General features: G+C 37.2%; 1 protein-coding gene across 1 annotated transcript in view; it reads left to right on the top strand.

The window, feature by feature from the left end:
* Positions 1 to 19,429, top strand: part of ptprsa (protein tyrosine phosphatase receptor type Sa) — a 267,112-nt gene that overhangs the window by 220,581 nt on the left and 27,102 nt on the right. Inside the window, exons 23-27 of the mRNA XM_087783494.1 lie at positions 1,262 to 1,309; positions 5,652 to 5,749; positions 10,375 to 10,498; positions 15,335 to 15,510; positions 17,496 to 17,615. Coding sequence (XP_087639620.1) covers positions 1,262 to 1,309; positions 5,652 to 5,749; positions 10,375 to 10,498; positions 15,335 to 15,510; positions 17,496 to 17,615 — 566 coding nt within the window. The remainder of the gene's footprint in view (positions 1 to 1,261; positions 1,310 to 5,651; positions 5,750 to 10,374; positions 10,499 to 15,334; positions 15,511 to 17,495; positions 17,616 to 19,429) is intronic.

Consider the following 19,429-nt stretch of genomic DNA (forward strand, 5'->3'; position numbering starts at 1 on the left):
AGTCCAATCTTAAATGGTGAAAGAATCAAAGCAGCTAAACATATATAAACATTCTTATAATTACTTTTTTTATTATTATAAATTAAATTTGAATACAATTCAAAGTAAGATTCACAATATTATTTGGTTTTAAAATAAAAATGTAAAGCTCACATTTAGGATGAATAAAAAATAAAATTCTTATAATACATATTTTTTATAATTATTAAAGAATTAAACCTGATATTAGAATACAATTAAAAGGGAGCTTTGAAATATATATATTTTATTTTAAAGAAAAATGTAAAGCTCAATTAAGTTGAGACATTTTAACATGAGATTAAATATTTTTAAACCATCTGTAGTTCCTTCCTGACCATTCTATTAAGTTAAGAAACGGCTTATATTGTGACTCGTAAACCATCGGCGGGTTTATGTGCGTTTGAAAGTGTTATCAGAAATCAATACTGAACTATGATGAGTGCTTCGGGGAACAGAACTGAGTTATGCTTTGAAATTACTCTTCTTGACAGATTTTTTATTATTATTGAAGACGTTTAGAACTGTGGTCTCTAACAAGTTTGAGGGTTCGGAACCAAAATACATGATTTTAAAGACACAATTAAATATATAATTTGGGGGGAAATAGATGTGTACTTTTCTGGGGGGGTATTAGAAAATCCAGGTGAAAGATGGATCACATTTTAGGAGAAAAGCTTATAAATAGATATGTATTTTGATTCAAAATAAAAATATATTTTTAAATGTATTAGAGTAGAAAAGAACACTGAAACAAATCTTAGCCAGCACAAAAATAGGACTTAAAAAATGCTATTTTTAAATCAGGAAATATTAAATATGTTAAATTGTTTTCTGGAAAAAAAAATTTTTTTTTGATAAATATTATTAGTGATGTGTCGATGAAGCTTCATGAAGCAGTGTCATATTTTTCAGAGGACAGTAGGGGGCGCCCTCATCTTAAAAATGATGTGAGGTTTCAATAGAATAGCTTAAAAAAATAAATGATAGAGCAAAGAGTGACATCTAATGGACTCAGGAAATAATGACAATGTTTCATGAAGCTTCATCGACACATCACTAAATATTATTCCATCACTGAAGCCTTTAAAGTGAAAGAAAACTCTTAAACTTCGGGGGAAACGAGTGCAGTGGTTTCTAGCATGTCCTCTTGTGTGATGCTTTTATTCTCTTATCTCATTGTCTACCATTTGTTCGTCTGTTTTCATCGTCTTCACTTTGGCAACGTCTGCTGTTCTTTCAGATTCGGGTCTAAGCAGTCCTCAGAGCGAAGCCGATTTTGAATACGAAAGTCAGTCCCTGCAGTTCTAGCTTCAGCTTGGTTTCTAAACACCACTTTGCCTCCATTTACAGCGACACCATTTGCATTCGTTTTGTGCTTCAGTTTTTCTTTTCACACGATGCAGCAAAAAACAAACAACAACAAAAAAAAAAAGCACTAATTATTTTTGGTTTGTCCCTGCTGAGATTTTTTCTTTTGTTTTGATCCGTAATTGGTTCACAATAATCCACCATGCATTAATAACTCAAATCACTTCTGCTGATGAGGTTCAGATTTTTATTTACTGTGGTTTTTAATCCCTTCCTCTCTTCCTTCCCGTCCTCACTTCCTCGCCGCTCTCTTCCTCCAGCGCCGCTGCTCCATTTCCACTCTCCTCTAAAGAGGGGGATCTCTCTCTCTGTGCGCCGCGATAACAAGCAGAATTAATTAAAGTTGTGGCAAACAAAAGCTCGACATTTGATCAACCCTCTTCGCCTTTTCGCTGAAGGATCATCGAAAAAAAACAAAAAACTTTCTAACTCCCGCCTCCTCCTCCTCCTCCCCCCGTCATTCTCTCTCTCTTTTTTCCCTCCTTCCTTTTCTTTGCTTACCCACAGACACACTTCTTCTCTTTCATATGGAAATATCCAGGCGTCGCCCAGAGAGTCATTACATTTTCCTAAATCGCAGATTAAAACGTTTAAAAAGCGTCTTTAGAAAGTGTCCAGATTGAAGAAGAAGCGTGGGCGTGTCCTTGAGCGACTTTGGAGAGTTGAAGTCATCGATTGACTCAAACGACACGAGAGAAGATTGTCATTTGTTTTATTGTGAAAGGGCAGAAGACGATAACATCTGCTCGCGCCGCGACCTCCTTCGAATGCACCACTTTAGGATGATAAATGGACGGAGTTGTAAAAAATGCGGACTGACGTCCAAACGCCAGATAGAAACACGCTTTGATGTCGACTCAGTCAACCTGTTCTCCGCAGGGGGGTGAGCTCCTCGTGCTCCCGCGTCTCTCTTAAGCCCAGACTTTGAAGAAACCAGCGCGATCTGTCGATTTTCTTCTACAGATAGTAAAAAATGAACCTCGAGAGAAGCTATTTATTATCTAATAACTATGACCGTGAGTTGTTGTTCAGTGATATTAACTCAGAGATAGTTTAAGTGTAAAGATTAGATTAAAACAAATACAAAAGCAGTAGAAAAACAGTAGTAGGAGTAAATATATGCATCCTGTTTTGGTTCCCAATGTCCTCTTATCTATTTAGCATCTGTCTTAGCTAGTGATGTGTTAATGAAGCTTCATGAAACAGTGTCATTATTTCCTGAGTCCACTAGATGTCACTCTTTGCTTTATAATCTATTACTTTCAAAAGCTATTCTATTGAAACCTCACATCATTTTTAAGCTGAGGGCGCCCCCTACTGTCCTCTGAAAAACATGACACTGTTTCATGAAGCTTCATCAACTCTTAAATATTATTGATGTGTGGATGAAGCTTCATGAAACAGTGTCATCTTGTTTAGAGGTCAGTAGGTGGCGCCATCAGTTTAAAAACAATGTGAAGTTTCATTAGAACAGTTGTTCAAAACAAAGTCAAAATAATACATAGACCGCCCATCTAGTGGACTCTGAAAATAACGACACTGCTTCATGAAGCTTCATCAACACATCACTATTAAAAGCTTGTGCTGATAAAGTCTTGTGGAACCGTTTTCTCGTCCCAGAGACCACAAGATGGCGCTCTAGGTTTTTAAAAAAAATATCATGGCGCACAAGGTAGTGGGTTCTTTGATTGACAACAGTGTTTCATGAAGCCTCATGAAGCAACTGAAGACGGAAGGTGGCTTTGGAAACTACCTTATTATGACTTAGAAATGGAGGTTGAAGTCAGTTGTTGAGGTCCAATAACAACAGGAAACAACAACTGACGGATTTTAAGAAATTAAATGAGCGACGAAAAGGCTGCTCTTCCTCCAAATAAGAAAGGATTCACAAGCGTCTCCATTCATGGCGAGGGTCGTCCATGTTTGTCTGTAATCAACGAGTCTTCATCGGGTTTTCAGGCGGATGTCACGGCATCCCGTCATTATCGCCCGCCTCGTATAATCTCTGTTAATCTTCGTGTAATTGACGCGGCTTCCACTGTTCTCTCGGCGTTAAATAAATTGCCGTCGCTAATGCAGAGCGTCGGAGTTATGTTCCCTCCTCGGCGCCACCGTTGACCCTCTTGACTCCGGCGTCCTTTGAAGGAACATTTAAGGGGAAAAAAACCCAATATTTAATATGATTACAGAACATTTCACACTCGATTAAATCCTTTTTTGTTTGTGGAGAAGCGTCAACATTTTGTGGAGGTTTATTTTTGTCTCCGTAGTTTAATAAGAGGCGTCTAAAATTAGGAAGTAGGGCCACATGTGTCATATTCCATTACATGGCCGGGGTATTACGTCCCTTAAATGGATTAGCGGCCGCGGAGCAGCGGCAGCACTGATAATATTATAGCGGCGGATATTTAAGCGAAGGAACCTCAAAGGCGAGTTCTTCCTCAGATACATGTCTGACAGATTTGGGAGGACCGCATTGGACGAGCCACTGAGGAGGATTTTTTGGATGGATCGGGGGGGGGGGTGTTAATCTCGCAGCCAGTGTTGGGTTGGAAAGGGACCACCAGATGGAGGAGCTGTGGCCGGGGTCGCTTGCTTTGCGTCAACTGGCTGAAATGGAGCAGCTCACTGAGTCACAGAGCTTCACTCACCCTTGTTGACTTAAACCCCCCCACACACACTCCCCCCCTCACAAAAAAAACCCCAGGTCAGCGCTCCCGTCTCGTCTTTCTCCAGCTGACAGGCCGGAGAACATGGAGTTTGGAGTTTGGTACTTTTTAATGATCAAGTTAAAAAGAATCCTTTTTAATTGAAAAATATTCTAAATGTTTCTCCCTGGTCTAATAGACATGTTTATTTAAATGATTCCAAATGTTTTATTTCTGAAACTTATTCATGGTTTTGTTAAATATTCCTTCGTTTCTTAGTTAGAATATTACGAATCTAAATGTATCTTGAAAATGTAGCTAATAAAAACAATATTTTCTCTTTATTATTATTATTATTTACAATTTAAACCCAATGCTTCAGAAAACAACTGTTCACAGTTTATTTATCAACCAATTTTCACTGTTAATCTTTTACATCAATAAATGGTGATGTATCACATCTGGTCTGGTTACTACAGTTTTGACATAAACTGTAGTAACCAGACCAACAAGAGAACGTGATCACAGTCATTTCTGTCCTAATAACATTGGACCTAATAATATATATATTTGTTAATTCGACATCTTTAAAACTCCCCAAAAACACACAATTAAGCCGCATAAAGATTGTAACTCAGTGTGTATTACTATGGAAACATGTTTACAGTTGTTTTATTGTTGAAAATATGTTAAAAAGTATTTAATTTATGTTTTTTAACAATTTGGTGCCTTTATTTGTAAGCACCATTCAAACACAGTACTATTTCAAAATAATAAGTTTGGTAGTAGATATTAGATAAGATACACATCCTTACGAATACATTTTTTTTTTTTATGTATTATTAAGTTTTGCCAAATTCTAAAAAGAATCATATTTACTGAAGTAAAAGGATGTTGTTTTTGTCTACTTTTAGTTGAATAAAAGCAATTTATTAGGAATAAATTATGATTAGAAGGTTACAAATGATCGAATACTGTTGTAATAAAGACCATTATCATTAAGAAAAGACATGATGTTTCATGAAACAGTGTCATCATTCTTGAACTTCCATTGAACAGTATTGATAGTGCGCCATCTAGTGGGCTGTAAACACACTGTTTCATGAATTATCTGTTGATGAAGCTTCATGAAACAGTGTCATTATTTCCACTAGATGTCACTCTTTGCTCTATAATCTATTGCTTTTAAAAGCAATTCTATTGAAACCTTGCATCATTTTTAAACTGATGGCGCCCCCTACTGTCCTCTGAAAAACATGACACTGTTTCATGAAGCTTCATCACCCAGTAACTAGTTACTAGTTATCTATGCTGCGTACAAAATATGTAGTAAATCGCTAACTTAAGTTCCCGAAGAATCGACCAGAGTATTGCATGAGGTCAAGGCAGGATTGCAAGTGAACGAGCCTGACCTGGTCCAACACATCACTAATAACCTCCCCGAGTGACTCCATGTTGTGCACCAGCTTCCATCACTAAACCGACAGCTACGTTGCTATCGGAGCAAGTACTGCACCTCCTCTCACTCCGTGACTCTGTGGCGTCGTCGTGAGAAGTTGTTTGTCTCGTACGCCAAACTCACGAGCGTTCTTCATGTCTTGTTTTGGCGAGCAGGTATGATGAATCATCCTCCCATCCCCATCTCCGAGCTGGCAGAACACACCGAGCTGCTCAAGGCCAACGACAACCTGAAGCTCTCCCAAGAATACGAGGTGAGTGGGAGAAAGTTTTCGGGGTCGACATATCAAACATTTTTCCGAGCCGTGCTGGTTGAGGAATGGGTCCCGGTGATACAAACTAGTGAGGATTCCACAATCTCGATTTTTAAAAATGTAATTCTTGTACAAAGAAGGATCTTTTCCACTTTTTAGACGTTATCTTTATGTAGATATTCGATTCTAGAAGTGTTTATAAGGTATCATGAAACATCTGAGGAAGTTATCTGACATCATAGTGATCTGTCGGTGAAAATGATGTGAGTTTTCGTTGAATTAGTGTTCGGAACCAAGGATTGTAGATCCAGAGCCTTTTAAAAAATGAGACTGTATCATGAAACCTCATCTGTTTCGTGAAATCAAATGAACCCATGAGCAATACAAATAAAGTTTTGATTCTATTTATGTTAGCGCTAAACTAGCCATTTATATTAACGTTTAGTTAACTCAATTCGTGAAGCAGTTTTTAGCGTCAACATTAGGTGGCGCCCTAATTACCAAAAAAATAAATTGATATTTTGTAATGGATATATGGAAGAAGGTGCCATTTTTGGGCTCTGAAAAAGGATACCGTTTCATGAAGCTTCGTCGACACATCACTAATGATGGGTAGAAAAAGGTTTGCATCACAGGGTGGTATGGTTGAGCTAATCGTTAGTGATGTGTCGATGAAGCTTCATGAAACTGTCATTATTTCCTGAGTCCACTAGATGTCACTCTTTGCTCTATAATCTATTGATTTGAAAATATATTCTATTGAAACCATATGTCATTTTTAAGCTGAGGGCGCCCCCTACTGTCCTGAAAATTATGACACTGCTTCATGAAGCTTCATCGACACATCACCTGATTCACTTGCAAAAAAAGCAAATAAATCATATGAAATTCAGAGAGAACTGAAGAACTTGGCTCCTACAAGGCATTGAGAAAATACATCGGCTGTTATTGAAATAAAAAAAGATGATTTATTATCTTTACTAATGAATCATAAATTAATGTTGAGAAAACTTTATTGGCAGTGTTGCAAACACATCACAGTAAAATGCAATAATGCAATAAATCAAAATATAATTAGAGATGTTATCACCAAAAAAAAAAAAAATTTAAATAAAAATAATTTACATTTAATTAAACAATATTAATGATTTATAAATTAAATGGTTGAATAAATAGGCTATAATAGTGATGTGTCGATGAAGCTTCATGAAACAGTGTCATAATTTTCAGAGCACAGTAGGGGGCGCCCTCATCTTAAAAATGATGTGAGGTTTCAATAGAATAACTTTACATCATCAATAGATTATAGAGCAAAGAGTGACATCTAGTGGAAAGAGTGACATCTAGTGGACTCATATATATAGTGGAAATAATGACACTGTTTCATGAAGCTTCATCGACACATCACTAGTATTTTTTGGTAAAAATGCAAAAAACAAAATAGGCATTTTTCGATTTACTATGACAACATCAGCATTGAATTCACTTTGAATAAATGTACAGTTTTAATTCACGTTCTTTAATACATTTTGACATTGACTTGAGTTTTTTAAATGGATCAGTAACAAACTAACGTATGTATTTTCTTTAGATTGTGCATCAACAGGAAGTCAAGTTGTGTTGAATATCGGTTCAGGAGTGAAGTGTGCTAGTGCATGTGTGTGTGCGTGTACACGTGTGTGTGTGTGTCTACACAACGGTGCGTCCATGTGTGCGACGGGCCGGTCTGGGGAGTGTAAGTAAAGGGAGCTGAGCTGTCTGAGCTCCCAGACCGTCGGGTTATAAACGACACCGGAGTTGATTAGAAATCAGGAGCGCTGAATCAGCTCTCGTTTGCATAGCGGCAATATCTCCTCCCTTCCGTCCCTAAATCACCGGGGCCCGTCGCCTCGGCGAGCGCCGGGGCCCGGGCAGGAAGCCGGCAGCGGCGCCGCATAGATTGCCGTCATCGCGCCCCGCCGGTGGATGTTTGCGGATAATGACTTCTCAGAGTCGTCCAGTATTTCTTGGGGTATCTATTATTCATAAATCGGCGGCACAGACGGGACGAGCTTGTTTGGTTCCAGAGTGAAGGAGACAACAGACATAAAGCTGGAGCTGACGCTTCTAAACTTCTAATTATTTGGCGCTCGAAAAACCTCCGATCGCTCTCTTTTTTTTTCCCCCCGTCTCCTCGCGAGATAAATAAACGACCGAATTAAAGGGAGAAGTTTAATTTTAATTTTGTTATTTTCCTGATGAATTGGACGCTCGTCCGCGGCCCCGGCGAAGGCGAGCTCTTGCCGGGCTTTTGACGGATTGGCTGTTGGCCGGGCGGGATGTGAGCGCCGAGAAAAATGGAGGGAAGAGGGCGAGAGGCGAGGATGAGGCCGAGCGGTTAATGATGAGGGTTCTTCTGGTGCCGGTCCAGACGGAGTGCGATGGTCCAGTGCTGGAGAGCGCAGATGAAGAGAAGATAAGAGACAATAAAGCTTGAATATACGGAAGGAGTTACTTAGGTTTGAGAAATACTACAAGCATTAAGTACAACTAGAACCAGAGATCTGGGAAGGACATTTTTTAAAGGAGTTACTGTACATTCGCAAGTGATCAAAATCTATTTGTGAATCAATAACACAACCAGAAGATCACCCAAGAAAACTCAATTTTCCATGTATTTTCTCACTAAATACTCACAATTATTATCCCTTTTTGAGCATTTGAAATGTGGATGATAGATAGATAGATAGATAGATAGATAGATAGATAGATAGATAGATAGATAGATAGATAGATAGATAGATAGATAGATAGACGATAATTCATAAAAATAAGAACAATAACAAAGTTTACTACAATTATATATATATTATACATTAAATAAGTTTACTACAAGGGCAAGCAAAGGTCGTCCTTGGCCACAAAGTCTCAAATTATTCTTGGATCAAGATGGTTATTGTATATGTGAGAGAATTTAACACAAACTAGTTGTTAGACCATGTCACATTGGATGTACGTGTCCAGAAGGACCTGCAATTGAGAGAAGCAGACAAATTGGAATTGTTTGTAGTAATTGTTGTAATTTGTAAATATTTATTGTCATAGAGCAACTTCAGTGTTTAGAGGGATAGTTCACCAAAAATTCAAACTTCATTTTCTACTCACCCTCGTGTTGACTAAGGGTTGGGATTATTTTAATCTGTTCCTTTTTAGAGTTATAAACAAAAATGTTTGTTCATTTTAATGTAGCAACTGGAGCTCAGTTGTCTTCGTCTTCATCTTCGTCCAAAAAGACACTTAAAAACATTCAAATACCTCCATACTGCTCGTCTGTAACGTCCAGCCCCGACATTTTTCGGGGAAAAAAGTAAATAATTCTGTATATTTTAAGTTTGTTTGTAGCAGAAGTTATTAGTCTCTCAGCTCAGCTACAAGTTTATCTTCATTGAAACACATTTCAAGTGTCGAGTACAAGATTTACGATGATGGCCCAGTATCATCCGCTAACAATAAATAAAGTAAAGACTTTTTTTTTTCGAAGCAATTTTCTCTTGTTGAAGCATTAATCCAAGAGGGATGTACAGACGAGCAGTATGGAGGTATTTAGTGATGTGTCGATGAAGCTTCATGAAGCAGTGTCATATTTTTCAGAGGACAGTAGGGGGCGCCCTCAGCTTAGGTTAGGTTTCAATAGAATAACTTTTCAAAGCAATAGATAGAAAGAGTGACATCTTGTGGAGATAATGACACTGTTTCATGAAGCTTCATCGACACATCACTAGTGTTTTTATGTGTCTTTTGGACGAAGATGAAGATGAAGACAACTGAGCTACAGTCGCTACATTAAAATGAACAAACATTTTTGTCTCTAACTCTAAAAATGAACTGATTACTCGATGATTGCAAGCGTCTGTCACTTAACTTCTATTCACTGGGGCTTCGTAGAAACTCTGGACCCTCAAATCTAAACAATGTGGTCCTGATTCCTCTCCGAAATGCTTCTGAATCCAAGTATTAGTAGTCTGGAGTATGATATGGAAGATATTGAGGAAGCACTTTTGTGCCTAAGGGCGAGTTACATTTGAGTTTCGAGGTCCCGCCGTATAAAAAAAAAATTGTATTATTGAAGTTTCCAATGCACAGATGCTGTTATGCATTTTTTATGAGCCGCATTTCAAGAGAAACGACCTCAATCTTTAAACATGAAGGGACCAAAATTTAGCTGCTAGGAAAATAACGGCACCGCGGAAGGTTAAATACATTTGAGGAGATCAGACGAGAGATGCAGGAGGAGATAATCAGAGAAGGGAATATGCACAAAGAGAGATGCAGATAAGAGAAACTAGCACACGGAGCATAAAAGCCGAGAGAGGCAAAAACAAAGTGATGAAAGAGAAACTTTACTTTTTAAATGTTTCTTCATTAGCCACGAGAATCACACAAGCGCTGGATTTCGGCGTCACTCGTATTAATGACCGCGCTGTGAACGGCGCCACCAGAACGGAAACCAATATTGTTTTTTTTTTGTCTTCCGAGGGGAATCGTGGTCTCGGGTCCGTGATGAACTGCGAGTCGTGCTGCTATTCTTCATGTTCCTGTTTGGCTGCTCTCACTGTTTCACTCTTGTTTTGTGCTCCGTTGTGCAGTCCATCGATCCAGGCCAGCAGTTCACCTGGGAACATTCCAACCTGGAGGTGAACAAGCCCAAGAATCGTTACGCCAATGTCATCGCCTACGACCACTCGCGAGTCATCCTGGCTCCCATCGACGGTAAGATTAGGATTTTAAATCATGACTATTTTAGATTGAACGTGTTTGTTTTACGGCTCCCTCCAATGTTCAAACAGCGTAACTGCATAGTCGTGAAAACTTAATCGTCTCCAGCCTTAATATGCATTTGTGTGTGGGTCTATACAGTAGGTTTTAGTGTCTATTTTGTGTAGCAAAACTTCTTAAACAACGATGACCTCATAGACCCGTCTCCGTGAATTGATAAAATTTAAAAAATTCCAGGAAAAAATAACCTCACATGTGAATATAAGAAGTTTTCAAGAGATTATTCTTATAAATTATTTAAAATATCATTTGTTAATTAACTTAAAGTCTCACTTTATTTAAGAACTTTTGCTTTTATTTTCTGGGGAAACTATAAAATACTTCTACTGTGGTTTGGTGCAAACATTTCCAAGAATTATTTAAATTCTTACAAAGAATATATAAAAAAAAGAAAAAAACTTAAATATCGCCCCTGGCTACACCTTGTCGCTACAAAATTATAAACATGAAATGTTTCTTAATAAACTTATTTTAGTCATTGAAGATATTTTTTGTTTATATTTATGGATTAAATGTGTTTAAAATCGAATATTACACTATTAAAAAAAGGTGTATTTGGATTTATTTAATTTTAATCTTTTGCGTTTTCTATTGGATCTTTAATGAAATTTGATTAAATTGATTTTATAATGTCTTTAAATATTATTAAAGCTCCTTTAATTCTTTCAGTCACGGTGTATAATGTGCCCTGACGGAATCTAACTACCCACCTCTAGAATATCGTGTTGCGAGTTCACACTTGAAATATCAGAAAAAAAAGGCAACATTTTGTAGAGAAGAACTGAATCTACTGCAGTAAAACCTTATAACATGAAGAACTTTAAGGCTAATAAGACTTTTAACTTAACCTCTGACTCTTTTCAACGTCAAACATTTAGAAAAATACCTTGTTTTGGCGTCTGGCAGGAAGAATTGTTGCTCGTGGAACTTTATCGCTCTGAATAATTTCCAGCGGAAGCAAAAAACTTGGTGAAGTTCATCTGTAGCTCCCAACAGATCCAGGGACGGTACCAGCGTTTTCTTTTCTTTTTTTTACGCGTCCCTATTTGTCTCATCCGATCTCATGACTGGCCTGGAAGTCACGGGCGTCTCGGCGCAGGAGACTCTCCCTCGACTCGCTAAATCTCAAGGGACATTGTCAGAGGGAGTCACCCTTCAGCGCCGACATCGTTCTGGCGTCGCGTTTCCTAAGAAGAGTTTCGCCGGAGTCGCAGCTTCGCCGCCCAACTCTTCCGACTCTCTCCGGTTTCTTTTGGACTCGGACACCTCGACGTGGTCGGGACGGTCACGGGGAACAACATCACGCGTGACTAAATCATCCCCGGGGGGGGGGGGGGGGGTTCCATAAATACATAAATTAATCAAGGCTGAAATTTCTATTTTACACTGCAGTGGTTTCGCCATTAGTCGCAGCACAAGAACAATTCACGCACATTCTCTGTTCATTTAACTATGACTCCAGTCGAGGCCTGTGAGACGCGTGATCCGTTTTAATGGAATTTCCCTCTTTTTTTTTCCCCCCTTTCACTCGTCTTCTTATTTACATTCATTTTAATTCATCCCGCGTCACAGATTCGCCACGGCCAAGGGTTTCACTTTCCCTTCTCGCCGTTCACCCCGTTCTTATTGTCCTTTTTTTTTTGTTTCAAATGAGCTCGGCGGAGTGTGTCATTGTTGTGGCGGCGGCGAGAAGACGTCGCTCACGCTCGGCGAACATCATCTTAAAGGTGGATTAGATGTTGATTCGAGGGCGTTTGGCCTTATCTGCGGAGGGACGTGTTTACACTTGTGCGTCCGCGGGCGGATGATGCTTCCTGTGTCGAGAAGATTCGTCTGCGGCGTGTGTTTGTTTGGGTCGTCTCACGTCGACACCTGAATATGTGTCGCACAATATCAGTCTTAACATCGTGCTGTGACAGACGATAGTCATGTCATAATATCATTTTTTATCAATTATATACCATTATATATCATTTATTGCAAGCTAATGCTAAGAAATATAAAGGAAAATTGTTAGTATACATCAATATTTTTTATTGGAATTCATATATATATTTTTTTTCTCTTTTGAAAACCAAAATATGTCTAAGCATCTGCGTTTAAAGCAGCTGTAATCTACTGTATCCTCTCATCCTCAGTCACCACAATGAACTGATTTCATCGTTCTTTAGGCTGGGTAGGTCGTAATGACTACTGCCATCTAGTGGCCATAATTATCATTTATGAATATATGCATGTTAAATGTAAATAAAAAAAATGAAATATTTAATTTTAAACACACCTTATTTGTATACAAATCGATAAAGTTACAATAAAAAAATAAAATATGATTTGAAAGTCTAACAAATCGATACAGTCCTATAGCATATTGACACAATAACGGAAGAAAAAAAACGCTCACACACACATACATACTGTATATATATATAGACATACATATATAAAACTGTATATATATATATATATATATATATATATATATATGTATGTATGTATGTATACAGTTTCACACTTTATATACATACTTTATATATATATACATATACATATGAACATAAACATAAATGAAAGTATGAAACTGTCGAAATTTCTTGAGAAAGAACCTGAGAAACTTTTACACAACCTCGATGTTCGACCATATATACATATGTGTATTTATATATGTATAAGTAAGTATGTGGCCCTCCTTGTTTTAAAAAGCAAGGTTTCATTTAAAAACGTTTCTTTAACGCCTAATATTATTGAGTACAAAGTGCTATATGAGAGGCGCTTCTACTTTTTGTCGCTAGAGATGGAAAAATTGCCTTCTTGGTAATTTATCTGTCGCTAATTGTTCTCAGTATTATCTTGATCTTTAAAGTATATACTTTTGAGTATTGTTTTGATTGTTAAAGCGCTTTGTGACCCTGGTCTGGAAAAGCGCTATATAAATACATATTACTTACTTACTTACTTAAGAAGGAAGAGAAATATCCAGTAATTGTTCTGAGAAGTGAACTTACAACAGTGTTATTTGAGGCACTGCAGCATTTTAGGAGGCTTTAAAAGATCAAACAGTGACGACAGTTTTCTCCGACACATGAAAACGACCCCGATGTACAACTTTACACTTGGTGGTATCAGAAGTAACCCTGAAGACCCCCCCCACCCACCCCCCATCTGTGAACTACACTTTCTGCTATCTTTGAAGTTCTGTGTTTGTGCCGCGGAAACATTAAAGCCGCCGTATACACTTTGATAGCAACACGCTGTCGGAAGAAGTTTTTTTCTTTTTCATTAAGACTTTAAAGTGCGACACGTGGCGGTTGTTCAGATGTGGCGGACCCTCGTGCGTCGGAACAACGGCGTTCCCCCTCCGAACGGATGTGGGTCTCGGCTCGCGGCTAATGCAGCAAAGGCCTCTGGGTAGTGGGAGAAGGCTGGGGTCAGAGCCGTCGCCGTGACGGATTTAGTTCTCGGTACCTTTTATCTTCGGCGCTGTATCTCCATGACGATTCATCACGGAGGCGGAGAACGTTTTAGCGACGCTGACGGAACCAGAACAGGAGAAAAATGGCAAAATGTTTTTTGACCTTTTTAATCGCATCGTTCTTTCAGAAGAGGCGCCCGGTTACCTTCCAGGGTCACGTTCACGATTGTTAACTTAAAATAAATAATAAATTGTCTTTTTTTTTTACTACATCACGACAAGGGTGAGCAATGACATGTCTTCAGGGGCCACAGTATGTACCTCTTATACGGGGCCGTTAGAGCTCAAATAGTAAAAGGACAAATAAATAATTTGATGTGACAGAAACAATTTAAAACAAATAAAAGGACTTTCTGATAATAAACTTTAGTCTTAATTTAATTGTTTGAATTAATTAATATACGTCTATTTTACTATACATTTAATTTTAAGATTCTTAACAAAGAAAATAGGAGAAAAAATGTTAAATGTAGAGTTGAACGATCAATAAAATTGTTCGATAGCCATCAGAAATATTTTTTTTAATTTATTTTATAGTGTTATTTTGACCTCGTGCCTGTTTCAAAGTGACTGAAGTTCATTTTCCAAATATCCTTCGCTTTTGTTTTTAAAAAAAGCAAATTAAAAACCGGTATTTGAGGTGTTATTTCTTTATCTTTTTTGCTTGAACTGGGTACGAAGGTTAAAACTTATTAAAGGATCAAAAAATCTGTAAAAAATAAATCGTACCAGATTGTAAAGGAACTTGAGACTTTGGCTCCTTTGAGTGTCTTTTTAATAGAGATATGAAAAGGAATAAAGAAAGGAAAATAATCATTGAAATAAAAAAAAAAATGTATTAAGGATTTATTTATTTAAATCATATAAATATTTTTTAATGATTTAATCAAATGTTGTATTTTATTCAGTAGAATTTTGTCCAGGTAATTTGATTAATATATATATATATATATATATATATATATATATATATATATACGTGTATATATGATAATAAATGAATATTTTCATGTTAAATGTAAATTAAAAAATTGCGTTATTTTATTTTACACACACTTTAACTATGAAATAATGATTAAAAATTAAATTAAATATGACTTAAAAAATCGATACAGTCCTCTAGAATATTTATGTATATATATATATATATATATATATATAATCGCAAAAAAAAAACATAATTTAGTTCTGTACACTTCAATTAACAGTAAAGATTATTTAAAATATTTTCTAAAACATCTAACAAGAGCTAATGGATTTAAAAAGTAATTAACAGTTTATTTCTGTGTACTTCTGGTCAGGAATCACAGGCAGCGACTACATCAACGCCAACTACATCGACGGCTACAGGAAGCAGAACGCCTACATCGCCACCCAGGGGCCTCTGCCGGAGACCTTCGGGGACTTCTGGAGGATGGTCTGGGAGCAGCGAGCGGCGACCGTGGTCATGATGACCAGACTGGAGGAGAAGTCACGGGTAAGTCGGTTTTTTCAGCGTGTCTTCTGAAGGTGACCTTGAACCTGTCTCCAGTTCTTACTCGTTTCTTTATCTCTAGTAAGAAAGTAAGTAAGTAATTTTTATTTATATTGTGCTTTTCCAGACCAGGGTCACAAAGCGCTTAAACAATCAAAACAATACTCAATAAAGTATATACTTTAAAGATCAAGATAAAACTGATAACACAACAGGAGTTCCAGAAAATCAAGGAAAAGCCTGAACAAATAAAAATGCCTTAAGATGTTACTTGAAGGAGTCAGTAGATCCATCAAGCATATAGTAGATGAGAATTTGAAACATGTAAAAGAGTTTTTTATGTTGAATAAATCAATTAAAACACATTATTTATAGTATATAAAGACAATTTTTAAAAGTTTTTTTAGAGCATTTGTCTCAAACTACGCCTCGAAACGCGACACGATGAACCGTCGACTCGGTCCAGTGTCAACATCAGTCTCCTCAGGTGTCTCCGTGCCATCCTCCCCTCATCCCTTCTTCAATTGTTTACTCATCCTCCGCCCCGACGCTGGCGTTTCCTCCTGGGCTGTCAGACGCGATCAGGCCTCGCCGGCTGCTTGAACCTGAGTGTCAGCTCGAGCAGGAAATGGGGGAGAAAAGCTGGAGAGCGGCACTTCCACCTCCACCGGCTGCCAGATCTCATCAGACGCCCGCCGTCACGTCACACGCCATATTGCGTGAATCTTTATCGCGGAGACTGACACGACCATGTGTGTGTGTGTGTGTGTGTGTGTGTGTGTGTGTGTGTGCTAACAATGTAATAAATAGAGTTACACCAAACGTAGCTTTAGAGTTGACCTGACTGATGTTGACTCGGTGCCACAAAAGAGACGGTTGACAGTTGGAAAAACGGATTTCGACACTTGACACTGAATGTTTGAAGCTGATATGATACGATGTCGACCCTCTTTAGATATCAGAGTCTTGATGGCAAAAACTGAAATTGAAAGCAAAAGCTGATAAACTGGATCTTACTGGCTTTTAATGGTTGAGGTTAAGCTTAAGACCTGCTAAACCCACAACCCCTGTGGATGTTCATTTTGTCATGTAAACGAAGCGATCGTTGTCGTACCACAGTAGGGAACATGGTGAGAGGGAGTGGAGAGGGGAGTTGGCTAAGAGAGCTTATGGGAAAGGGTGTGTGTTCACGTCACACAATTTACGGGACAGGGCAGGCCGGGTAAAAAATTAAGAAATATATTTTAATATTTATAGAAAAAAATAATAGAAAATATGAATAGAAAAAAAATACAGCTAAATATTTGAGCACGGAAGAAGCCACATTTAATGCTTGAAAGAATAAGAATATATATATATATATATATATATATATATATATATAGTATCAGGGACATTGTTTTTTAAAATACAAATAAAATGACTTTAAATGATTGTAAATGATTGTGAAATATATTGTCAACTTCTTTGGTTAAAAATGTTTCAATAAAGGATCATAGATTTGTTTTAACAATGACATTTGAAAACTTACAATTTGCATCCTTTCAATATTTAGTAGCACTAGTTAAAGGGTAAATTGTGTTATTTGACTTTTTTTCAAGTGTTATTCACACTCAAAACCTTGGATGAAGCTTCATTAGTTTCAGTTGAAGAACTGATTCAAGTCTTAAAAAAACACCTACCAGGAGTAAAAGTTTGTGAGTGTTTTATTCATCACCTTAGTTTTTGTGTTCATTGATGTGTTGATGAAAATTCATGAAACAGTGTCATTATCTCCTGTGTCCACTAGATGTCACTCTTTACTCTATAATCTATTGATTTGAAAAACTATTTTGTTGAAACCTCACATCATTTTTAAGCTGAGGGCGCCCCCTACTGTCCTCTGAAAAATATGACACTGCTTCATGAAGCTTCATCGACTAAAATAAATCCAGTTTAAATTATCTTTTAGCCTCTTTTTAACCGTCAACCCTCAAATGTGTCCACAGATCAAGTGTGACCAGTACTGGCCCAGTCGCGGCACAGAAACCTACGGAATGACCCAAGTGACCCTCCTGGACACCATCGAACTGGCCACCTTCTGTGTGCGAACCTTTTCTTTGCACAAGGTAAGAAGAAGTTTTTCTCTTAAAGTTCAGTTTTCTCTCTCCTTCCTGTCCAGGTCCAGGTCTGTGTTCTCAGCGTCTACAGTCTCTCTCTCGATACATCATCTGTTTATGTGTGTCGGCCAAATTGCTGCACTTAGGTAAAGTGAGCTCAAGTGAAACTCGATACAAGTGATTGCCAGACTGCACTCATGGTTCTGTCCGACAGCAAACACATCCACACGCAAACACACACACACTCAAACACACACACACACACACACACACACACCTGCAGCCAATCGTAGGACTCCCTTTCTTAATCCTGTTTAAAAGGAAAATAATCTATGAAATGGATGGTTTTTTTTAGATTCTTCACATGAGTGGAACAAAAGATGAGATGTTTCCGTAAAAAATATGACGAATATAAACAAATGTCATCATCGAACAATACATTTAAATGGTGCGTCCTTGGTTTGCTATTATCATGTTATTATTACCCCAAATCTATAATAATCTATCTGTAGTTATTGTTTACATTCAATTTAACTGAAATATTTTGATCAAAATGATGTCAAACTGATGAAGATGATTTGTTTACGTAAAACAGAAAACAGTTTGGAAAATTGCAAAAAAAATGAAAATATTCATTTGTATTTGACATTTTTTACAACCTATATTTTCCTTTTGATTTCCATATTTAATTCCAAATTTGCCTCTAAATTATTACATATAATTCCATTAGTAACAAGTGATGAAGCTTCATGAAACAGTGTCGTATTTTTGACTCGTAGTTACACAACATGAGTTCAATTGACTCGCACATCACGCGTCAAACTCATCAACATTTCAACTCACTTGTTCTTCAACACAACAAACACACACAGGTTAATCCTGTGATCTGGACCCTTGTGACCCCTACGTGACCTTCACGTCCTCCTTTTTTTGTAATCCATTTATTCTCTGTTCTGTGGATCTATGGTCACATGACTCACAAATGATCACATGACTCACTTTATTGATCGAAGGTCGTATATCAAGTTAGAAATATGTGAAATTAAAAAATAATAATAAATAAATGTAATATTAATATTTGTTCAGTGAACTATAAAAGTATGAATAAGAGTCAGAAATATTAAGAACTTTTTTCTTTTTGATCCTTTGAATCTATAAAATATCTTGTTTGATTATAGTTGAAAATTGTACAGTAGTAGTTGAAAAAATGGATGATTTAAAAATAAACTTTTGACAAGTTTATTTCCAGATGTTTCTGACTTAATTTCAATTATAGTTTTTCACTGGACCACAAATATACAGTCTTGTTGGCACTTAAAGCTTCATGAAGCTTCATGAAGCAGTGTCATATTTTTCAGAGGACAGTAGGGGGCGCCCTCATCTTAAAAATGACGTGAGGTTTCAATAAAATAGCTTTTCAAATCAATAGATTATAGAGCAAAGAGTGACATCTAGTGGACTCATGAAATAATGACACTGTTTCATGAAGCTTCATCGACACATCACTACCAAAATGAAGCCAATTAAAAATATGTGATTCATCAAATGTTTAGATGGAGAAACAAGTTCATGATTCTAAGCCTCCATTAGGATGTGAGCCTCATATATTTGGGGAAACCAGTGAGGAGCTGACAGCGGATTTACATCTGCTCATATATGGTCACTGCTCAGCTTATGTCGCTTAATGCTCCATTAATACAGGATTTAAATGTAAAATCTTAAAATCAGTCTTTAAGTAGACACATGTATATTTGTGATGTCATCTGTTGGCAGCAGTAGCTTCCGTATATGACTGAAGTATTATTAGCTAAAAATATAATTTG

This window comes from Callionymus lyra, chromosome 2, assembly GCF_982586985.1.
Source record: "Callionymus lyra chromosome 2, fCalLyr1.hap1.1, whole genome shotgun sequence".
Lineage (NCBI taxonomy): Eukaryota > Metazoa > Chordata > Actinopteri > Syngnathiformes > Callionymidae > Callionymus > Callionymus lyra.